Raw genomic sequence first — 24354 nt, 5'->3', positions numbered from 1 at the left:
GTAGGAAGCAGTGAGGCTGGAGTCCAAAAGGACTTGGATTGGCTGGGGAACATCCTGAATGGTACAACCCTGTGCCTGCAGCACTATAAACGCAGGAATGAGGAGGAAGGAAGGAAGGAAATTTTGGGGCTTCTTGTCTGCTTCCTGGGAGAAACAGCAACAGCAAGTGGCTTGGAGACTTTGAAAGGAGAGAAGCAGCACCCTACCTTCTCTCCTGACCAGGCCTCCAGAGGAATCTGCCCCTGTGGGCATCTCCCATGAAAATGTGGACTCCCCTCCTCCTGAGCTGTCTGCTCTACACACTGGGGATAGTGGCACAACCGTAAGTGCCATTTAAAAATCTAGTTAATTATAGTTGTGATGTTGAGGGAGGGGCCAAGAGAGCTGGGAGAGAGCATAGGACCCTGGGAGTCGCCTCCTGGAAGGGGTAGGCATGGGGTGGTATGCAGCATGCCACAAGCCGTGTTATGAAGGTGGGAAGCCCTCCTGAAGGTGGGAACCTCTGTCATGAATGTTGCTGCAGTACAAGAACTAGGTGAGGACTGGTGGGGGAACAAAAGTGAGGGGCTGCAGTCTGAGACAGGATAAAGGGAAAGGTGTAGGATAAAGTGAAGGGCAAATGATACAGGCTGCAGTGCTGAGGATGGTTAAGCAGGAACCAGTCTCTTGTCAAGGTAGTTGAGGAGCCATGTCAAAGCAAGAGGGGCAAATCCTGGTCTGTCACCTGCAAGTATTTCTCTGGTATTAATCTGAAGTGAACTATACAACTTCCATCACTCCTGTGAGACATTCACACTCTCATTGTTAATCTATCCCCCTCACTGCAGCAGAGCAGCACCTCCTGCTTCCAGAGAGATGGTAAACTCTCCTGTTTCCTCAAAACTGAGTATTAGTGCCAAGACTCAGTGAGACTGCTCCCAAGATGTGATCTATTTTTTCCCCACTGCAGAAGGTACCTCATCATCATTCCGGCATCACTGCCCTACCCCTCATTCCAGAGGGTGTGCTTGGACCTCCGTGGGGTGGAAAAGCCTATTCGTGTGGCTTTAACTCTTCTACATTCATCTGGCAACCTCAGCCTCTACCGCAAGGTTGTCCGGAACAACTGGATCTTCGAGTGCACCAAATTTCAGGTCAGAATCACTCTTGGCAGGGATCTCTAGCTGGCACCTCCCAGTGTGCCCTTTTGGCTCATCATGCCTCTTACCAGAGAAACAGACAATGAGGACTGAGGGGTTGAGTGGGTATGGAAAAGAGTGAATGCAAAATCAGGGAGAGTGTTTAGTGGGAGCCTGCTGTCTTTGTTCCCTGGCTTTGTCTGTCCACTTGGTACTCTTCCTGTGGGGTATCTCATAATCCAGCTTGGTGGCACACTAAGGAAAGGCTGCCTGTCCAGACACCAAAGGTCTGAGGAGGATGGAGGAGCACACAAATGGCAGCTGTGCAGCTCATTCCTCTGAGAAGGATGTGCTGTCACAGGGTGTTTGAATCTGTGATGCAGACAGAGTCAGACTTTTCAGCTCAGACAGCTTCCCATCATGTCTGCTTCACTTCAAGTTTTTCTTTAAGGGCTTGAAAATGTGCTGGGGGACCAGGAAATACATGGGAGGATGCTTGCAAGCTCAGCACAAATCTTTCTGATTTTCCAAACTCGTGATCCTTGTTTTCTTTGTTTGCACTGATGAATAAGAATGGATTTCAGTCTCCATGACCCACAGACTCTAGGAAACAGGTATTTTATCAACATGGACCTTTTCTTCCCTTGAGTTAAGTCTTCTCCATCTTGCTCCATGCAGACTAACAGTGGCCTCGTGAATGGGCAAACAATTTCTGTGTCAGAACTGATTGCCTTTTTCTCCTTTCCAAGATCTGTCCCACTTGCTAAACATTGTCCCCTGTGCTTCCATAGATATAGCCTTCAGCCACTGAGGGGACACTCTGTGCTGGCCTTTAGAGGAAGATGATGAAGAGGCTGACCTTGCAGGGCAGCTGAAGTGAGGAGAAGAGCACTGCTCTAGTGCCTGCTAACCTAGTGGCTCTGCTCTTTTATGTCCCAGGTCCCCCGGCCTGCAGGCAGCCAGGAGGTGGGCACAGTCCAGCTGCGCGTCTCCAATGACCACTACTTCAGTGCAAATGAAGAGAAGCAAGTCCTGATCCGCAGGGCTGGGGCAGGCACCTTCATTCAGGTGGATAAACCCATCTATAACCCTGGACAGACAGGTGAGCACTGCACGGAGCACCCTGACAGTGCCCCAGCCTGGACCTGCCAAGACTTTATTCCTGATTTCCCATGAGGGGTGTGCTGAGTGCTTTGTGCTATGTAGTCTCCATGGGGATAGAGGGGGAGTGCCGTCTTCTGTAGTGATGTATCTATGAAACAATTTTAGCAGCAGGAGGAGACTGGAAAGGTCAGTCTCACATGCTGTAGGAGGAGAGCTGTCTTGAAAGAGGGACTTAACCTGAACATGGTCTTCTTGGCCAGGGTGCCAAGTAGGTAGGACTGGTCTGTCTACACTGCAGACAAGGAAATGTAAGGGTAACTGGGTGTAGTCCATGGGAAACCCTTAAATTGTGAGGCTGGTTGCTGCCACATGTTTTGGGGAAGGATTGATGAGCAGGGCTGAGCAAGGGGTAAGAGGGGATGCAGGGCAGGCTTGGGCTGTCAGTAGGGCTTGTGTGGGGAGCACTGATTTCAAGGTGAGTCAAATGCAGGGCAAATCCACTCCCAAATGCACTCTGTCTCTTTAATGTGCTCTTCTCTGTTTTATCCCTGCAGTGAAATTCCGGATAGTGACATTGACCGAAGATTTTGTTCCTGTTAACAGCAAGGTAAATCCTGTCTAAGTGGAGGCAAAGAAATCTCCAAGCTCCCCCTGATGGTTCTGCCTCATTTACCAGCCCCACACCAGGAAGGCTGGGACAATCCCAGCACCCAGGGTGGCCAAAACCAACCCTTGAGTAAACCAAATTGGAACAACAGCACCTGCTTACCATTGTCTCTGCTGTTGCTCTCACAGGACAGGTGCTGGCAGGTGGGAAGGTTGGTGCTGATGATGGTTTTTGGGGAGTGTGCCAGCCCTCCCAGCTAGCCAAGCTAGCTGTGTGCACCTGCCCCCCTGCCAAAAAAGCAGGTAGGCCTTCTGGAGACATCCATGGGCTGCTGGCCAGGGGCATAATTGTCAGACAAAATATGTATAGACCTAGCCAGACCCAAGCTGCCAGAGCTACCTTCCCATCTGGAAAGCAATTTGTGGAGTGTGTGGCACCTAAGAATGGCAGGAGAGTCTGAACCAAGCTGCAAAATTTTAAAAACAGTTAATTGATATGGCAAAGGATACACATGAAGTGATCATAAAAAAAATAAAGAGAGAAAACAAAAAAATCAAATTATACTGACTTGCTGCTGGCAGCAGCTCATTCTCCCCATGTCCTGGGAGTGAGAAGCTGCCAGAGACTTGCATATGTGCTATCCAGGAAACTTCAAGGCTGGCATCTTTCTGCAGTGAGCAATTATACCTGCAGCCAGCAGCTATAGATATTTCACACTCCTCTGTCCTCAGGCTATTTCAGGAGAGCCAACAGGAATTCATGCCATGACAATTAAATACTGACGGGCACACATGAGGAGAGTTGGAGCAAATCCTTCTCAACTGAAATAGAGAGATCCTTCTGGCTTTTTTATTGCTGATTATATTTCCTCTTTTTTGGGCTATTAGTGAGGTCCTAGATCACACAGTCCTTTCTCCTCCCAAAAGAGAAGTCATATCTCTTATATTAGTCAGATATTAGAGCAAACAATACATGTCCTTCTGTGCCTACAATTGTTTCATGAACATACTTGACCATAAATGCTCGATGTCTATATGTGAGTATAAGCAAATTAGCACTATAACTGCTAATAATGCTGTGATAAAAATTCAAAAGAGGTCAGGTTCAGCCAAAGCTATTATTAGGTTTCAATGCAATATACTTTAAAGCTGTAATATATAGTTTTTAAATTAGATGACTTGAAGATAACAAAGCTGCCATTCACCAGCATGCTTCATTTAAGCATTGACATTAGATTCAATTAATGAAGATAATTAACCTGTATTTATTTTTTATTTCAATGAAAACAGAGTTGCCTATGATAACCTGTATGAAAGCTTAGAATGATGAATAATGTGAATTACATGTCAATTACATGTTTACAAACTGATTACTCTCCCATGTTTCTGCCTCCTTATGCCTCATACTCACAAACTGCATGTTCTTCATCACTGCTGCCTCCTGCCTGATAAATGCAGTGATATAAGAACAAACAGAGAATTCATGTGCCTAGAAGAGCTGAAGTATGTCCTCCTTTGTACTCCCTCTCTGTTACCATCAGTTGCAGGCAGCATTAATTCATGTCTCTAAGCCTTACCTCCTAGGCCAGGCATTTGAAAACAAGATGTGGGTTGTATTCTTCCTATGGGTGATACTAATTTTTGAGATTTATGTTACACAACTGAGGCCATTTAATATCTGTGAACTAGAGATGATGGTATTTGTGAGTCTTCCTACACTTCTCCTAGCAAATTCTAGCTTTCACAGTTGTAGAATATCTATCAAAGTGCAACTTAAAAATTCAGGGATCTAAAACCAAATCTAAAGAATAGCACAGATTTTTATGTTACCTCTTTCCTTGCTATTTCAAAGAAATAATCATGGTTTTGGCTTCTTGTATTGTAATGTTTGTCACAGTACTTGTGCTGGGTGGGTAAGATAAATTTATGTGCAGGTTGCTGCGTCATTCCAGTTTCTGACATTGCTGTCTGTTTGCTTTGCAGTACTCCATGGTGGAAATCCAGGTGGGTGTTTCAGACTTCTCAGGAGTCATGAGGAAAGGTACTTCAGTATGGATAGTACCATTTCGCTGTCTTTCTGATTCACATTACTTTTCTTAGGCTCTATGTGTGCACATTCTCTGTACAAATGCTTCTTTTTAACAAGGCTTGATGATCCAATTGGTTTGGCTTCATCCGTTTCCATATTCAGGAATGCCAGCCAGACTTAAGCTAACTCTTGTAGTTCATCTTTACATAAGACTGGAGAATCTAAATGTCAGGACCTTTCATACCTTCTTTTACAATACCAGTATAGAGTAGAGTAAACCTGAGTGGATTGAGTTTGCCTCTGTTGGTGCTTCAGTGCTCAGGTCCCTTCACCACCATCTGGGGAAAAGCCAGCAGGAACCTTTGAAAGCCTCAGAAATCTCTGAAGTGCCTTTGAATCCAGTGGGATCTGGGTAGGGAATAGCAGGTATTGCTGATGACTGCTTCTTCTTTCCTTCCCTTGCACCACAGGACCCGAACCAAAACCGCATTGGCCAGTGGCTGGATGTGAGACCAAAACAGGGCATTGCAGATCTTTCTTTCCAGTTAGCTGACAAACTCTCTCTGGGAACTTATACCATCAGTGCCCAGTCCTTTAAGTCCAGTTCAGTCCAGTCCAGTACCTTTAAGGTGGAGGAAAGTGGTAAGGAGAACAAAGAATGGGATGGAAGAAGCTGCCTGTTTGTTGCTTGCCTGTTTGTATAACACTGTAAAGCCAAATACTGTAAACTAAGATGTGCTGCATGAAGGCCAGGGATGAACACAAATCTATGGAGTATAGAATGGGCAATATCAGAAATGAACACACGGGACATTGTGCTGGAGATTCCTGAAGAAGGTATCTGCTAACAACTAGGCTAGCATAGAGTGAGAATACACTGAAGACTCCTGCAAGATTGGTTTTTGGAAAAAAAGGGATTCTTCCTTTGGTTTCCCTGTTTTTAATGAATGCTTGCTTTTACCTCATTAACATGTTCCTTCATGGGACTCCAGCCTTACATGAACACACTCTTGCCTTTTGTGGTCCTCTGTCCGGGTATTCTTATACCTTTGATGGAGTAACTGAGGTTTTTGTTCCAGTGTTGCAAAAGTTTGATGTTTTCTTCGAGGGACCAGCTCAGATTTATGCTTCAGATAAAACCTTCCCACTGCGTGTGTGTGGCAGGTAAGGAGACTGTTCAGAGGAAAGGAAAGAACTCACCACAACTGTGTCTCTGCTTCCATATGCCTCCTATCTCTTGAGTCCATCAAAAAGAAGTGGTCCAAGAAGCACCAAACAGCCATTTCTTTAGAAAAATCTCTTCCTTGGGGAAAAGGTACGTGAGACACACTAGATAGCGACCATCCAGCTATGGAGACACTTGTTCTAGGCAAGTGATACCCTGCTCTGGAAGCCCTGTGTGTCCAGCCTTGGATGACCTTCTGTGGGGAAACGCACATATTTGATATGGGATGGATCTGCTGAGGTAAAGAAGCAGGAAGTGGCATTTCTTTAGGGGTTTATGCTGTTCCTTCTCACTTATATGCTACTGAACTTATTTCTTTCTTAGAAACAGCAGGTGGATTTCTCTAGTTAGGTGATCATCAGTAAAAACTGAGCATATGAGCATACTCCAGCAGTATAAACACAAAGGAGGAAGGAGAATTATCTCAAAAGCACTTTGTAGACAGATAAAGGGGGTGAACTCATTTCTATTTGGGGCTGCATTGTCTGGACACTTTTGGTGTCTCTTTTGACACTGGTCTGACATAATTTCTCATTAATTGGGACAGTTACAATTAGGTCATATGAAACTGTAGTAGTAAAAGGTACACTACTCTGCATCTCCAGGATGGGTCGTGGATGTCTTCTTTTCATTGATACTGTCAGGAGCATTGCTCCAAAGGGAAAGTCAGAGAGGAGTCAAAGGAAGAAAAGACAGCAAAGCAGGCAGAGTAAATGTCTAAACCGACAAGGGCACACTTGTTCTGTACGTTGCAAAAAACACCAGAGCAGGTCGGATGATGGAAACTAGGCTCTAGATCATGAGATAAGCCCATAGTGAGGCAGGTTGTAGGTCGCTGTAGCTCTGTTACTGCCATTTGCTGTTCCTGTCTGCAGGGACACAGGTTTCTGCTGCTTTCACACCTGAACTGATATCTTCACTGAGTGCTGCTCTGTGCTGCATGGATAAGTCAGGTCAGCTCTGTGTCTGCCTGCAATTCCAGGACAGCAAGCACCCGGAAGTGGGAGAGTTTCAGAGAGTGTTTGCTCCTGTCTGTGCTTTGTTTAAGCATCTGTTGAATGCTGGATTATTGTACTCTCTCAGTACTCAATATGCTATATTTTAATTTATGCCTACCTTCTTGCCAGCTGTATTAAGATTTTCATCAGGAAGGGCACCTGTGTGGAGCAATGTGCTTGACAGAATACAGAGTGCCTCTGCCTGGCAGCTCCTCTGCTGTTCTCCCTGCAGGTACAGCTATGGGAAAGCTGTGAGAGGGACAATGCGGGTGACTTTGTGCCAGAAGGCAAGGAGGCGGCCTCAGAATGCCAGCAAGGACATCTGCAGGGAATACAGAGGTCCAGTGAGTAAAATCCTGGAAGATATATGGGTAGTAAAGAAGCACCATGTAGGACTAAGTGTCAAGGGCTGAGAGAACAGAATGAACTGTTATGTAAGGAAGGTTTGCCAACCTCTGTAGTTATACGTAGTCTAACAAATAATTGGTTTTATTAAATTAATGCAATTATTGCTGTCGAGACCAGCTAAGAAGCCTTTACCCCCAAAAGTTCTTTGTAACTTTGTGTATTAATGATAGGGTCTAGAAAACAGAAATTTCACATAAATTTCGAGAGTTCTTATCTCTCCTGGAAAAAACATAACTTTCCAGAAATTGATGCAGTGTAAGAAACAACAACTAACAGTTTTCTCAGGTACAAAAACACCATGTTATGGTGAACCTATCTTGGAGTTCAACGGAGACACCGATGCATGGTGGAGACACAGTTAACTCCATAGCCCAATCACACAGCAGCTTTCATACTTAATTTTCTCCTTTTGTATGTTTACAGATTGCATATTTTAATATTTTCCTTGTTATACATTTCCATGCCTAATAAAGTATTTCACAGCTGTGTTCTTCCCTTGTACATATGCAATTGAAAGCTTTTCATGCTTTATGTTTTGTCATTATGACTTGTTACAGTAGTTGTAATTTTCCAGCTCTGGAAATAATTTGTTACTTTGAATTTTCATTTGATTGTCCAATTCTTTTAGCTAGATCTATTAAAATACTGATGTATTTACTGTGTGATTCATTTAGAGGAGTCTTATATTTTCTACTAAACCTGGGAAGTTGACAATGTAACTTTGATAAAACTGTGATGAATGCTTTGACTTATGTTTCTAAAATATGAACTACAATGTATGCATGCACATAAAATAGAAAATATGGAATTTAAAATATGAACCCAATCTATCTATCATAGAATCATAGAATAGTTTGAGTTGGAAGGGACTTTTAAACCTCATCTAGTTCTACACCCCTGCAATGAATAGTGACATCTTCAACTAGATCAGGTTGCTCAGAGCCTCATCCAGTCTGACCTTGAATGTTTCCAGGGATGGAGCATACACCACTTCTCTGCGAAACCTGTTCCAGTTTTTTACTGCGTTATTATTTGTTGTGGTCAACAGCTACAACAGAATGACTTGTACTTCTGAGTCCTTCCCTTCTCTCCAACCCCAAATAATATCTACTACTGCCTATTGCAGACAGTGAGCAGTGGTTGTTTCACCTCTTCTGTAAGCACATCAGTCTTCAACCTGATTCCCAGTGAGGAAGACAGCAAACTCTATGCAGAAGCCTCTCTTCTGGAGGTGGGCACAGGTACCCAGGGGCTGAGCAGAGTGGGCATATCTGCTCCTCTCCTCCTCCCTGCTGCTGGGACTATCACAGGACATAGAGAGGTGCTCTGCCAGCAGCAGGTGGATGAGGCGTGAGTGGGAGGGTGGTCTGTGAGGCTACAAAGGGGCTCGCAGCCATCTTAACTAAAGAAGGAAGGCACACATGAGAAGCCTCCAGCCTTGAAGAATGCTGGTCTTTGGAAGGAAGTTTGAAACACTCTGCTTAGAGGAGTTTGGAATTAAAAAGTGAGGCTAAAATAGGGTAGTCATCTCCAATACTGATCCAGCTTCCCTTGCACTCTGCATTACAACAGGCATTCAGATCAACACCTCCAGCCAAATCCTCATCTCCAGGACAGCTGCAAAGGCAGTCTTTGAGACACCCAATGAATATTACATCCCTGGAGTACCCTACAGGGGAAAGGTGATTTTCTTCCTTTGCTTTTTCACTTCCCATGATTTGCGAAGGAATATTGTGCCTAGTAAATTTTGCTGACCCAGAATATTTTCTGCTTCTCAGAGTACTTTACCTTGCATTGTGTCACATTACCTGACAGTGTGGCTCCAGTTGCTGCATTTCAGATTCCCTGTTGTGTTTACACCTCCAGGTTCTGCTGTGAATAATGAGTGGTGTCTCAGCAGGGATGTGGGATTGCAAGAATGCTTCAGCAGTTGGCTAGGAGATAGCTCCTCATGCTCTAGCCACACGCATCTTTTGGAGCAGACCAATTATAATCATGCTCAACTTAGTTTTAGAGATGAGGGAGCTTTACAGTTCTCTTGTCTTCTTGGGGCCAGACTGAAGTTAAGGCCACCTACACAAGAAGATCTGTGTTTCTCAGAAAGAGGAAGGTTTTGGGTTACGACTCTGGAAAAAATATCTGACTTTGCCTTTCTTGCTTCACATTGTTGTCATCAGATTAAGGTTCAGGATCACCATGGAATTGGTATGAAAAATAGAAAAGTTTATCTCGTGATAAAGTTCATGAGGCGTCGGTTTATCAAAACATACATCACAGATGGCAATGGAACAGCATCATTCAACCTGGACACAACTGACTGGAACAGCTCATCAGTCACTTTGGAGGTAAATACCATGTCTGCATACAGCAAAGTGAAAATCCTTGAGTTCTGTCAGTGCTCCCCACTCCTTCCCTGAAGCCTCGCTGCCAGCTCAGTCTTGGGCTTACCACACAGCTCTGCCTGTGCAGAGCGAGCAGGAGGGCACCAAGACAACAGCTCTTCCCAAACCAAGCTAATGACATCCTAACAAGGCACTGAAGCTAGAAACTCTTGATTTCTATGTGTCTTCCCTTTCAGGGGAGGTTCACACTGGAGGATCACATGCACACACCTCGAAAAACTGACTTCAGTTACACAAATGCATACCATCACCTGCAGCCCTTTCATGTCACAACCAAGAGCTTCCTGGACATACACCCACCTACAGAAACACTGCCTTGTGGGCTGAAGCAGAATGTCCAGGTGACCTTCACACTCAGTCGGGATGACCTGGGAGAAGACACCAGCCGTATAGGTTTTGCATATTATGTAAGTGTAGTCAATAACCTGGGAGGAAAGGCTGCACTGATGGGATCAGACATCAATGAATAGTTGAGGGTGTAATTTAGGTCATCCCTCGAGGGTTGACAGGAAACACTTGTTCTCAGAGGACTGGGTGAATGCTACACCTGATAGGACTCAGCCTGGCAACACCGTGATCTGGTGTTGGGGCCACAGTCACTTCCACAGATGGGAGCTGCCTTCTGCCTTTTAGCCCATCATCCCCTTAGCCTCTGCTATAAGGCTGCAGCTGGAAGTGTCTTGTGCAAAGTCTGCTGTCAAACTCTTCTCCCTTTACAACTGGATGGGGGATCACTTTTTCACTCTGATTATCAAATAGATAATCAGTGGAAATGGATTTTGGTTTATCCTGGAGAATGGTCTACTAGGAGGGAAAATACCATAGTTGTCACTCACTAATCTCCAGTGAACCCACTACCCATCCATTGTCCAAACTGGACAGATTAGACCGGAATCTCATGTGTTAAAGCTTCTCCTCCAAACTGTGATATGTGCAAATCTCCTGGACCTAAAGTCTGGGATTAGATTTGACCCACAGTTTATTTTGGAGGTTTTATTTCGCTTATGAGAGCAAGGTGCACATAGGTAAGTGTGGCTGCACTCTGGTGCCAAACAGCAGTCTGTTCATCCCATATCCCTCTTCTTTCAGGTCACTGGCAAGTCTGGAATTGTTGTCAGGGGCCAGAGGATTATCCAGGTCGGGAAGCTGAACAGTAAGTCTGTGGCAGCCAGACAGTGGGAAACAGTTGTGCCCAGTGAGTTTCTAGGTTGGACAGTGAGAATCACTGAGTTTCTCCCAAATTCTCTCAATCTTTAGATCTTGTAGTCAGTGAACAGGACAGAGGGAGGCTGAGGAAGCATTTCTATGAGCTGGAAGAGGGGAAAAAAGGGAGAATGAAGGAGGGGTAACAATGATGGGAAGAGAGACTGGGAGGACCTAGGGGAATATGGAGTACATAGGGTCAGAAAATTGAGGGAGAGGGCAGACAGTGCAGCAGCAGGAAGTAGTTTGACATTGTGGGATTATAAAGCAGGAAAGAAAGAAGGGCAGAAGGAGGTCTTGGTTGGGCTGTGATGAAAACACTTTGTCTTTTCTTCCTCAGTGTTGAAGGGCTCCTTCTCCATTCCTTTGACCTTCACTGCTGACTTGTCCCCATCACCTTCCTTAGTGGTGTATGCCATCTTCCCCAATGGAGGGGTAACAGCTGACAGCATCCCTTTCAATGTTGCCTTGTGCTTTCAAAACCAGGTGAGGCTCACTTCTGTGTCTCTGGGAGAGCTGACAAGCAAGGGTCAGGAGACTTGAGGGAAGGAGACCCTCAGATCCTTCAAAGAGAAAACTGGAGAGAAGAAAGGAAGAGAATGTCTGCAGCACAGTGCCCAGGGACCAGGGAGGCTTCAGTAGTGACATCTGCTCATAGCAGTGGCTGAGCAGGGGCGATTCCAGCTGGTCTCCCTTTCTATTTGTGCCACTTTTGTCACCCTTCTTCCTCTCTTTTTCATATTTCTTTCCTGGTATGTTGCTCAAGGTCAAGGTAGGATTTCCAGATAAAGAAGCCCACACAGGGTCAACAGTGCAGCTCCAACTGCAGGCAGCCCCTGGCTCTCTGTGTGCAGTGCAGGCAGTGGATGGACACATGTTCTTCATGAGACCGGAGAGTGAGCTGACAAGCCAAATGGTGAGTGCCTGTGCAATCAGACAAAAAATACAGGAGTGATGGATGAGCTGGGTGAGGCAGGCAGGGGCTCTTGCTAAGGGGAGCCAAAGGCTAATGAATGAGGACTTCTTTGTAGGGAGGAGAAAGTAGGGCCTGCTGCAGGAGATGGGCAGGAACAAAGGTGTATGCTAGGGAAGGGAGGAGTGAAGCATCTGAAGGTGGTATTTGCTCCTTGCCCAATTCTTCCCTACCTGTGAGTTTCCCTAGGTCTATGGTTTGTTCCCTGGTGCCTACCAACGTGGATATCCTGCCCAAGTAGAAGAGCATTCAGATCCCTGTGTTCAGCCCCTCTCCACATCATCTATGCTACAAGGGAAGCCACAGAATTACCCTCAGCCTGACATCTTTAACCTCTTCCAGGTAATCACCTCATGACTTTTCCCAAAGATGTTGTAAATATCAGCATCTGAGATTATCTTTCTCCCCAGGTAGTCTGTGAAGGCCTTGCCTTTTCCAGGCAAACCCTGCTGTCAGCCCTGACCTAGCTGTGTTGTCTCAAGAGATGTACAATTCCATTATGAGTATGAACACGTGTATTTTCCTCCACAGATGCAGAAAGCAAGATGATGAGATCCTGGGCCACCAAGTTCCAGTTTTTGGGGCTTGAGAATGAAGTCCTGGGCTGTGTACTGTTTGTATACAGTATTAGAGAAAAGGGAGACAGGGAGTGATCCCAAGAATTAGACCACAGATTATTGACATGGCTTAGCTGTTAGGTTGCTCTTAAGCAATGGTTAGGGCTGTTCCCAGGAAGATCTCTTGGCATCTTTAAGGCAGATCTCTTCTAGAGAGGACCAGCTTATAGCAGTATGGACACAGATAGTTCCATTTGATCTCAGACCTGGGGATCAGAACCTGTCCTTTTTTATTTAGAAATTTAGCAATAAGACACACCCTAGGAGGTTTTTTCACAGCATAGGAACATCTCTCCAGTCTGTGGACAAGCTTAGGTCACAGCCCTAGGGGCTAAATGAGGGCTGTGTTCCCTGTCACACCTCTGTATGACTTCAGAGGGCAGATTTTACATAGCTCTTCTCTGCGGTCTGCATGAGGGGGTGGGACAGGACACTGACACCTCTCCTATATGTCCTTGCCACTGAAAATATATTGAGAGGAACAAGATACCCCAGCATCCCTGTAAGAGTGGTGGTAGTTCAGTGTTCTCACAAGAAAGAAAGGTTTGGCGAGGCTGTGTCATACCTCCCTCAGCACTGTGTCTGCTTGGGCCAGGGCTGCTCTGGGTCCTAGGTTGTCCTGACCCCAGTAGTTGTCAGAGTAGTTTTGAAGAGCAGTAATGACTCTTCCCCACTCACAGACACTTTTCTGCCTTCCCTGCCCTCCTTCTTCTCCTAATAGAACATGGGACTGAAAGTCTTCTCAAACCTTGTAATCAAGAAGCCATCCCAGTGCTCTCGTCGAGCGGATAGGAAGCCGGTCATAGGTGAGCTGCACTTTCAGCCTACCTGGGACATAGAGTCACATCAGATGGAAGATGCCTCTGGTCTTTGGGCTTTTCTGGTGGTGGATATTGGCTCTCTGAGGAGTAATGGGTGTTGCTGCCACCACAGTCTAGCTGCCCAGTCCTCCAGACTCAGTAGGAGTGACCCAGTCACTGGACTCTGAAGAATAACGCTACCTGGATGTTCCCTGAGATCAAAGGATCACTTTCCTGGCACAGACCAACACAAGTGTGTTTCCCAGTGACCACCCCCCAGGCTGTGATAAGACCTGTAGCCACTTGCGGCCACAGGGATGGTCATGTTCTTCCTCTATGTCTCAGTTTGCATTTGAGAATTAAACTAGGCTGGCTCACATGCCTGCTTGTATTTAAACCATTGCCTGCAGTGGGCTGTGAGTTTTATGCAGCGAGCAAACAGTATTGTTGCTCATAGAACTACAGAAATGTTGGTTAAAATGGCTCCCTAGTCTCTTAAGCACTAATTCTGAGTCAGGTCAGCAAGGGGCTTTGTCTAACCAAGTCTTGAAAAACTTGAAACCAGCTCACTGCAAGTTGGTTCTGCAACTACCGCTCTCTTTTCCCTTCATTTTATTCTCTCTCCTGTGAAATTAGCCCATTCCCTTGTGCTTTCTCTGCCAGACTCTTCCCACATCTCTCTTACTCCTTGCTTTGTCTCTTGCCCCAGCACTAGGCTCTCTACCACTGGCAGGCTTCACCTTTCCCATTCTTGTGGGACTCCTTATCCTGTTTTTCAGGGGTGCCTTCTACAGAAGACCAAAGAGTCACTAAGGAACAATACCAGTTTACAAACCAAGGAAGACTTCAACACTATTTATCTGAAACTTGGATCTGGAATCTGTTCCCTGTTGGGTAAGTGATTCCTGACTTCACAAATGAACAGAAGGGTGACCTCTTTGTTATTGAGTCTTGGCTGACTTGCATTTGTGCCAAAGTCCAGCCACAGGTGTAAAAGAAGCTCTGCATGCAAATTTTGTGGCTGTTCCCTTCATTTGTAGTGTGTCAAACTGAAGGATTAGTAGACTTTGAGCCAATTCAGGGCCCTGAGCACTCCCAATTGCAGTGGAGTGGAATGAATTTCTTCATGCAAGTGCTCTCTTCCTCTCAGCTCCAGTGGCAGCAGGAATGTCTCAGTCACAGTGCCTGCTTCTGCCACAGAGTGGAAAGTCAAGACGTTCTGCTTGGCTGGGAGGGGATTTGGCCTTGCCCCAACCATGAGCCTCAGAACAGTTCAACCCTTCTTTGTGGACGTGACACTGCCGTATTCTGTCATCCGTGGAGAGACCTTCCTGATGAAAGTTTCTGTCTTCAACTACCTGCCACAGTGCATACAGGTATGTGCCTGTGCCACAGGTAACACCGTGTGGGACAGACAATGCCCTTTGCTTTTAGAGTGCATTGTGCCAAGCCTGAGTTGCCAGTCACTTGCCTTCTTCTGTCACTCCCTCAGATCCATGTGGCCCTCGATAAATCCTCAGACTTCCAGGTGGAGCCATGTCGGACTTGCAGGGACAAGGAGTGTCTGTGTGCAGAGGAGTCCAAGACCTTCATGTGGAATGTGACAGCAGTCCAGCTGGGTAAGCAGCAAAAAGGGAGTGGTGATGGGGAACCCTAAAAGTGAAAAGGAATGGGAGGTCCAGAGGAGCTGGCAGGGCCTTGTGTCCTCTGGATCCTGAAGTTTGCCCTTAATGCTTAATGGTTCAAACATGCATTTCATCATGTCTGACTCTTCCTCTCTACTTAAACAGACTCATCAGAGGGCAGGAACTGAAAAGATGGCATAGAGAACTCTTGAAGAAAGGGCTGTGGGACCAGCAGGGGTGGAAGAGACTGCACAGATGTGGGTGGGGGAACCTTGTATTGCTGGTCCTGTACTCCATATGCAATGGGAAGGGTACACAGGGGCCCAAGGGGCTGCTGGGCCCTCTGTTTGTTACAGCCATACTGCAGTGCAATGAAATCACTGCTGGTGACACATCACTGAGTTTCCTCATGCTCAGGTAACAAGCTGAACCAGCTGAAGAAGCTGCCAGTTACTGTCTGGCTTGCCTTTACTGGCCAAAGCACTCAAAGCATCTCAGACCACTATCAGTTAAAGCAAGTTGACTCCATTTGGCCATAGGTATAAGAGAAGGGCTCTATTGAATTTATTTGCTAGGGACTCTGAATATCACAGTGAGGACAGAGGTACTGGACACCACGTCCTGGTGTGGGAGCAGGAAGCCCTTGCCACCTACCATGAGGCGGAGGCACATGCTGGTCAAACACTTGCTGGTTCAGGTCAGTATGAGAACAGGCTCACTTCTGCTCTGAGTATCACTTCCCCTGGAGAAAGGCAGACTGAGGTGGGCTAAATGGCTTTCTCCCCTCAATTTTGGGCCAGCAATAGCATACCAAAGCTGTGGCTTAGTTCACTTTATTTCTCCCAGGACCTAGCCAAGCCTATTTCCTTCTTGTGGTACCCTTTCTTGAGGGGCATTCACATACTTGTGTTTTTTCCTGTATCTTTCCCTGCTTTTCATGCTGTACATGATCTTTTGATATGCTCACTCACCAGAGAGCCCTGTCCCTCAGGCTTGCTCTTGATCTCTTGAGCAGTGAAGCAGGCAGCCTTAGTGCAGACCTTCCAAAGATGAGGAGGACGGAGTCCCTGACAGCTGGAGACTAACCACTGAATTCAGACCTGAACTTGCTTTGAAATGTTGCTGTTGTTTTGGAATTTTATATATATTCTTGTTTCTCCTGTCCCATGTTCATGTTTCTGCGCTGGCAGCTGGAAGGTGTGTTAGTGGAGAAGCCTTACAACTCCCTTCTGTGCCCAAGACGAGGTATGTGGACAGCTGGGGTGGATTCTGCAGCCTGAAATAACTAGACCAAAAAGTAGAACTAAACTATGGGAGGTCTAATGAAAGAAAGTTCCCAAATAATTTTTCACATAGGAAATTTCATTTCCTATTAGACAGGAAAGAACATGAACCATATGTGCTGTCCTACTGAATTTGCCACTGAGTACAGTATCCTGCTTTGTAGTCTGCTTCCCTCACTCCTGGGTGTTCCTGGGGCTTGACAGTCACCAGTGACAGCTCCCACCCTGTCCATGGAGCATTGCAAGTCTCTCCAGCATGTTCCTCTGTTAAGTGATGTCCAACTGTGATTCTTGTGAAGCTTGTGAAGCATAGTGAATTGAGCTGTGAAGTTTGGTGAGCCCTCAGCCCAACCAGCAGCTCTCACATGTGTCCTAATCTGAAAAGTTTCCAGGCAGCAGAGCTTGGTGCAATAATCAGGACAGACTGTAGGAAGCAGTCTGTGTGAGAGGGATGTAGGCAGTGTCCCATTTACCTGTGTCAGTCTTGTCCCTCTAGTTAGAAGCTTTGGGCTTGTTTTTTCCTGCTACACCTCTTATCCTATTGTTATCAGGAAATATGGCTGAAGAATCTGTGTCCCTTCACCTCCCTGACAATGTAGTGAAAGGATCTACCAGGGCTTCAATTTCTGTCTCTGGTAAGTGACTTCTATTGCAGCCTCACAGACTGCTGTTGCTGAAGAGCAAGGCTTAACTTGGTAATGGTGTCAGAAGATCCATTTGACATGAAACTGCTCAAAAGAGAGGATGCTGTGTTTCTATTCTCTGCAAACACCAGGCTTTCAGATATTTGGATTAGCATGTAGGCTTTCATGGGAAGAGTAATCTTCAGAGGAGAATAATCCCTCTTTTCCTAGCTAGGACTTTGGAGTGGAGACTCCAGGCCATTAATTTTACTGGTATTTTAGGACCTTGGCTATTTCTATGTAGATACAAACAGCAAAGCTCAAAACCATCTTGCCTCCCTGTTAAGTTTCTCTGCTACAGCAGAAGCTCCTGGAGAGAAAAAAATTTTCTCAGCATTACTAAGTTGCAAAAGAACACTTTGGAGAGCCTACTGGGACCAGAGATACCTATCATTTAATACAGCTCTTTGCACTGGCTAATTTACCTGTAGGCCAGAATTGGTATGAAGCCCAGTCTGGCATAAGTAGCTATGAATATTGTGCAACAGAATCCCAAAGGAGGAAACAATACAAGGCTTTTCTGACTGCCTGCAGGACATATGGACACCTTCACACCATCTGACTAGCACCCCTGCTGGCTTCCTCACATTTTGATGGTTGACATATGGCCAGGTAGAACAGGTCTGTCTAAAGGCCAGAAGCATTTCAACCTTTCCCTAAGTGCTGTTTTATTTGTCTGTATGACACAGACTGAGCAGCTGCAGCTCTGCTCATAGCCCTTTACAAATAGTACTTGTTATGATTGGAGCTCTTTAGACTGCAAAAACTGACAAGGGAAAGTTCCTCAGGAACTCCATAGTGTGGTCACCCTGCATCATGATGCCAGAGTGGGAAAAGGCAAAATAGTCACCGCTTTACATCTTGCACTCTGTTGTTTACTCCTCTTTCTTCCTATCTCCAACGTTTTCCTGTGTTAAGATAATGTACTATTATCCACTGCTTGGCTGAAGGACCTCAAGTCATACATGTTGTTTCTTACACCCTTGCATAGGTGACCTCATGGGCATGGCACTGCAGAACCTGGATCACCTGGTGCAGATGCCGCACGGCTGTGGGGAGCAGAACATGGTGCTGTTTGCCCCCATTGTTTATATGCTGCAGTACCTGGAGAAGACAAGGCAGCTGACCCCTGAGATCAGGGAGAGGGCAACAGGACTCCTGCGAGATGGCAAGTACAACAGACTCACCTTGCTCCTCTGCCTTCCCCTGTGCCCAACATACCAAGAGCTTTTGCCTTTGCACTAACTCTATCAGTGTCTTCTCCTCTGTGCTACTGGGCCATATTAAACACTGTTCCCATCTCCCCAGGGTATCAGACGCAGCTCCTTTACAGGCACAGAGATGGCTCCTATAGTTTCTTCGGGCAGAAGGATGGGGAAGGAAACACTTGGTAAGCACTGCAAACATCTCTCTCTTTTGATTTTTTCTGTCTTGGCTAGAGCAGCTCCCATGCCTGAGAAAGCTGATAAAATGGATGTTTCCTCTTTTGAATGGAGTCAGCAGAAACTCTCTGGTAGGGAGAGAGACTGCGGGACTTAGTTCACTTGAAAAAGCAGTCAGGCAGAGCAGAAGTTTGTGGGAAAGTGGAACAACAAAGATGTTGTCCCAGGGGATGGGAGGTCCATTTTTTGTCTCTATGGCCCTGCCGTTGCCCCCCAGACAACACCAGGTACCGCTGCTGGTGACCTGGCAGCCAAGAGGGGTACATATGACTTGAAAAAGATCAGGAAAGAGCAATAAAAGATCCTCTTCTCAGGGAAGGTGGTGTTTGGGAGAGTTGAAAGAGCTGTCTTGGCACAGGTTGTGCCTATGGTATCTAGGTTGAGATGAATGGAGAAAGGAAGGGAAGAAACAAATCGGGAATTTCTAGATTTTCTCTAATTATTTGGGGGACATGAAGTGCAACTGGTAAAAGCAGAAGTAGAAGGTTTTTCACGTGTGAAATGGCTGTGTAAAGCAGTAAGTAGTACATAAGTAATGTATTTGTGAAGCCAAGGGTAGGGAGAGGAGCCACTTGGGTGGATCCTGTGGACCATTTCCACTTTTAGGTCATGTTTCTTTATGAAAATTACTCTTCTTTGGCATCCCACTATGTCAGTGTTAACTTCAGGGACAAGCACCAGGAGACTTCTGACTTTCTCTTTGCCTTTTCTGTGTTTGTCTCTTTTTCTCACAACTCATCCTCTTCCTAGGTTGACAGCTTTTGTAGTCAAGAGTTTTGGCCAAGCCAGAAAATACATCTATGTAGATGACAAGAACATCCAGGACGCCCTACGCTGGCTAGAGCAAAACCAGCTCCCCAGTGGCTGCTTTGCCACCAAAGGGAGGTTTTTTCACTCCTCCCTAAAGGTAAATGAAGGCCAAGCCAGGTAGCACTGCTGGGGAATGGCTGGACAGACGTGAGAGCAAAAGATTGTGGGATCTCAAAGGATCCTAGAAAGTCAATCTGCAACCCCATGCAACCAGCCTTAAAGAGAGAAGAGTAGGGAATGGAAAACATGAGAGGGGTGCATTTCTTTCTGGGGAGTCACTGCCTGTGCCCTCCTAACATTACTGAGGACAGTGAAAGGTGCATTCCCTTCACAGGGCAGCGTGGATGATGAAATCTCCCTGGGGGCATATGTAACTGCAGCACTGCTGGAGATGGGTCAGCCGCTGAAGGTGAGGTTGCTCATGCTCCCTCCTGCTCCCCTGTGCACTCCCACACCTGGGTACCACTATGAGGTTACACTAGCTTGTAATGCTGGTGTTCTCCAGGCCAGGAACAGGGAGGGAGCTTCTGGGAGTGAGACAAGGTTTGGTCAAATGGTGGCTCCTCATTCCTCAGAAGAGTCAGTGCTGTAAAACTGGCATGGTGCAATAGTGTTTGGTTGCTATGGCTCCCAGAGCACACCAGGGACGCATGGCTTGTTTTCTGACAAGTGTGTACTTTAATGTGTTTCCCTGGAGCTACATCAGGAAGACATTGTGTGGCTCCTTGGAAGGAGTTCCCCAGTCCCATTTTACCCCTGTCAGAGTTTGGCATCTGTCTCCTCCCAATGCAGGGCAAGCTGATACAGACTGCTCTCCACTGCCTGCAGCAGGTGGCTCACAACATCACCAACATCTACACAGAAGCCATGCTGGCTTATGCCTTTGCTCTGGCTGGGGACTATGAGACAACCCAGGAGCTGCTGTACAAACTGGAGGAACAGGCCATCAAATCAGGTGCTGACATCTGAGATCTGGACCAATCTAGGCCCAGATAAAGCAGTTAAAAATTACATATCTATTTATACATATTCTGTGTATTTGTGCAGTAACTGCATTGTGTGACTGAAAATACAGTAACTTATTTCACAAGCTGTGAGGGTAACTTATGAGAAATAGTTTCCTCAGTCTGGAGGATTTCAAGATCCCCTTGAGGGAGGAGGTAGGAATCTAAGACCAGATGAAACTCTGGAGAATAAGTTGAAGAAAGGGATCCTGGCCTGAGAACAGGGAATGAGTGGAAGGAACTCTGAAAGCACTATGGGATTTGTTTCCTGTGAACCCCAAATTATGTCCTCCCCAAATAGCCTTCATGCTCCTTTTCCTTCTGCAGGGGGACAAATCCACTGGAGCCCCAAGCCAAGCTCTCCAGCTTCCATAGACTTCTGGCCTGGTACTCAGTCAGTGGATGTAGAGTTGACAGCCTACATCCTCCTGGCATACCTCTCTAAGCCACGGGTGCACGCAGGTGACATGACAACTGCAGCTGGTATTGTGGCATGGCTGACAGAGCAGCAAAATGCTTATGGGGGTTTTGCCTCCACCCAGGTAACAAGTAGCTCCCTGTGGATTGATACACTTTTGTATCCAAGTTTGGCAGGGCAAGTCCTGTTGAGGTCTTCCTGTTCCCAGTCAGTTTTGCTAGAGCTGATGCTTTTGAAGGGGTGACTGTCTCTCCCTCTCTAGGACACAGTGGTTGCCTTGCAAGCCTTAGCAAAATATGCAGCAAGGACGTTCAGCTCATCAGGCCAGGCAACTGTGAGAGTGAAGTCCCAGCGGACCTTTGGGAGAGCTTTACAAGTGAACCGCCAGAAGCGGCTGCTGGTGCAGGAGACAGCACTGACAGAGATCCCAGGGCAGTTCCTGGTGCAGGTCCATGGCAGCAGCTGCGTCTTTGCTCAGGTGAGGTGGTGGGATGAATGTGGAGAGAGGAGGGAGGAGAACTTACCTCTTTTCTCCTACATGAGATCATGCCTGGCCTGTCTTTCCTGCTCCTGGCCCTTACCCTGCAGACAGTGCTGAGGTACCATGAGCCTTCTCCACATGCTGCTGTGATCTTCACTCTGCGTGTCAGCACAGAGCTCACCAACTGTAGCCACACCAATCCACGTGTCCTCACCATCAGCATCCTTGCCAGGTGACCCCAAGGGTTGTTTCTCTGTCCAACAAGACAGACTGTGCTTGGGGACAGTGGCCACGGCAGTCTCATGGCTTTGATGGAGGGACCCAGGACTTGGGGTGAACAGGACAGAGGGTGAATTGGACAGGTGGAAGGCACGGGGAAGGAAGGTGCTGGATAACTCCTGTGAGAGGGAGCAGCAGCTGCCATGTCCCCACTCCCAGATGGGCTACCTGGCTCAGGGTCCTGCACACAGGGTGTGGAGGTAGAGGAAAGTGGGGCTGGGAGGGCACTATTCTCAGAGTCAGACTCTCTGTCTGCTTTTTCTTCTCCAGCTACATTGGGAGCAGAGTTACATCCAACATGGTGATCATAGAGGTCTCCTTGCTGTCTGGATTCATCCTGGCTTCCAGATCTAGGATGCTGGTAAGGACTTAGGAATAAAAATAAGCCATCTATGATAAATGGATCATGCCTACTTACTACTGTTCATTTAAGGCCATGAGGTAACTAATTTTGCAGTGGACCTTTGCTGTTGTACTTGAACCAAAACCTTTTGTTTTCATACAGGCCCCAAAAGGGAGATCAGAGGTGGTTCAGCTTCTCCTGCTGAAACTGTTCTGACTTTGGCCAGGAACAAAATGTAGTGTTGGGTGTGCTAAAACCAGCATTTGTTTCTCAGAAATTCTAAGACAATTCTTAGAGATACTCTAGCTCTAGCCAAAAAGATTCTTATTTGTTTTCCAATTAGGACATAGACCTGAAAGATACAGTCCCCACGCAGGTCTTTAAGAGCAGTCTAACACTCAGTGAAATGACATAACAAGAATCTATACTGGTGCTTGCATCTGTTTGCTGACCAACATAGCAGTCATCTGCACTATCCACACAACCCTTTGTCCCTGGGGGGGAAATTCCTTTAACTGAGCCGGGACAGCATATTCATACCTGTGATGCTCACAAGGGATGTCCAGGAGGGACTAGCAAAGATACAGCTACTAAAGCACTTATATGTGAGAAATACACAGTTCTATGTAGAGTCCAGTTCTACACCATCCCTTCAGTACAACTGTGGGTCCCTCAGGTGAGGAAGCCCTAAGGAAAGTGCTCACAAATTTCCTTGCATTATTGTTTCCTACCCCAGCTGGAGCACAGAACCATCATTAAGAAAATAGAAGTGGAAGCTAATGTGGTCTACATTTATCTGGAGAAGGTAAGTGGGAACAAAGGCATTTGGTTTGGCACAGCGAGAACAAGAAGTCTGAGGACTGGTCTTGCAAGAAAAGAGAACTGGCAGAATTGTGGGCAAAGAAAGCTTGCCCACTTTCATTGTCACAGGGTTAGCATTTGCTATTCCTCACAAAATGCTTCATTTTAAAAATCCAGATCTCTAAATGGATCAGAGAGGTGTAGTTCAGGAAAACACTCAAGCAAGGGAAGATGACTATGCAATGATTTCTTTATCCCGTTCCTTGTTTATTTCCTTCCATCTCCACTAGCTCAATGATGAATCTCACACTTTCATTCTGCAACTGGAACAAGTAATTCAGATGAAGAATTTGAAACCAGCCATCATCAAAATATATGATTATTACCAGCCAGGTGGGTTACAGACTTCCTCCTACTCTGGGGCTGGGAACTGGCTCCTAATTCTCTGGTTGGGGAAAGAACACATGCAGTCTTTTCTGTGTGCCTCTGTGTGTAATTGACTTCCTCATTTCCTTTTGCAGAGGAGCGAGCCTTGGTAGACTACAATGATGTCTGTAGTTGAGGTAGGAAGCAAGTCCTGTGTGTGACATGAACTGTGGGATCAGGAAATGGTGGGTCTTGAGTGGGAGAGAGGGAATGTAAGCAAAGACGGGAAGGAGAATGGTAATCAGTGTGGAGCATATATCCAGTTCGAAAGAGGAACTGTCTGTGCCTAGGTGTGTGGAGCTGGGATGAGGGCTCTTTTGCATCCAGGGAGGCAGCTGGAAGGCTCTGGTGGAAAGTGGAGAAAGGGACAGTGGTCTAACAAAGTAAGAATGAGGAAGGGCTGAGCACCACATGGGGTGAGAATGCAGGTCTACAGCAGTCTGTTCTACAAGAGCCCTCAGACCCAGACAAGGCTCCACTCAATCCACCCCACACCGCATTCATTGCAGGGTAGGAAAGGGGGATTCAGGGAGCCAAAGGAGCAAGCTGAAGCCTTCTAATGCTTCCCATGTTTCTTCTAATGCTTCCTGCACTAGGACCCTGGCAGCTTTGGAGTACAAGATGCAACTGAACATGATGTAACAGCTGTATTTTCTGTGCCCTTCCTGCAAGTTCCTTGTGCCATGAGTTCCTCCTTGGCCCTTCCTGCAAGCTCCTGCACCTCAGTTCTCTGAGGCAGTAGTGCATGCTCTACCTCCTCCTGTGCAAGTCTGCAACTGGAAGGGCAGAATTTTGCACATGTACATGTACACACAGAGTAGAGGGGGAGAAGTTCTTTTTCCCAGGTGCTTTGAAATGCAATTTTCCTGGTTTGGGAGAAAACCAGCAAACCTGAATAATCATTCAATCAGACAATTTTAGTCTCCTACTTTTAATAAGATGGCAAGCACAATCTGAGCCTTTCAGAAACTAACTGTTCAGCCAGAATCTTTTTCGTATCTCTATGTGGTGGCAGTTGGCAGGGGTGAGAAAGGACTGATGGACAGAGGCTGCAGAGGATGTGTCTGTCCCTGTTCCTGTGAAGACAAGAAAGGACAAAAAACCCCCCAAAAACGCTGTGTTCCTGAAGTACTCAAGCTGGGATCTTAATAATTAACTTTAATTGGGACCCTGGAAACTCATAGGCTATTTTTGCACCTCATGACCAAATGGTATTGTCAGGCCAACAAGGACAGGGCTCTCTTCACCCAAAGGGTAGTTTGGGCACTGGAACAGA

General features: G+C 46.4%; 2 protein-coding genes across 5 annotated transcripts in view; one reads left to right on the top strand and one right to left on the bottom strand.

Moving 5' to 3' along the window:
• Positions 1-263: 263 nt before the first annotated feature.
• A2ML1 (alpha-2-macroglobulin like 1) lies at positions 264-23214 on the top strand. Its single transcript, XM_071557442.1, has 35 exons — positions 264-322; positions 950-1133; positions 2058-2220; positions 2777-2829; positions 4812-4832; positions 5328-5499; positions 5937-6021; positions 7313-7424; positions 8615-8729; positions 9061-9170; positions 9666-9833; positions 10067-10297; positions 10980-11043; positions 11434-11579; positions 11860-12009; positions 12256-12408; positions 13405-13489; positions 14263-14377; positions 14634-14859; positions 14976-15102; positions 15684-15805; positions 16299-16353; positions 16943-17026; positions 18066-18242; positions 18383-18464; positions 19267-19423; positions 19661-19735; positions 20119-20281; positions 20658-20872; positions 21011-21226; positions 21337-21461; positions 21779-21869; positions 22588-22656; positions 22943-23045; positions 23174-23214. The coding sequence occupies exons 1-35, from the start codon at positions 264-266 to the stop codon at positions 23212-23214; spliced, it is 4314 nt and encodes a 1437-aa protein (XP_071413543.1).
• LOC139672794 (alpha-2-macroglobulin-like protein 1) overlaps positions 10868-24354 on the bottom strand; it is a 39828-nt gene continuing 26341 nt past the window's right edge. For 2 of the 4 annotated variants that reach the window (XM_071557378.1, XM_071557387.1), the window contains one exon: positions 22909-24154. The gene's annotated coding sequence lies outside the window, so the exon portion shown is untranslated. Of the gene's footprint in view, positions 12018-22907; positions 24155-24354 lie in introns of those variants that run through there. The other 2 variants (XM_071557364.1, XM_071557354.1) reach the window with 2 other exon arrangements.

The sequence above is a fragment of the Pithys albifrons genome, chromosome 1 (assembly GCF_047495875.1).
Source record: "Pithys albifrons albifrons isolate INPA30051 chromosome 1, PitAlb_v1, whole genome shotgun sequence".
NCBI lineage: Eukaryota > Metazoa > Chordata > Aves > Passeriformes > Thamnophilidae > Pithys > Pithys albifrons.
The sequence above is the reverse complement of the archived record's forward strand: the minus strand, read 5'-3'. Positions and strand labels throughout refer to the sequence as shown.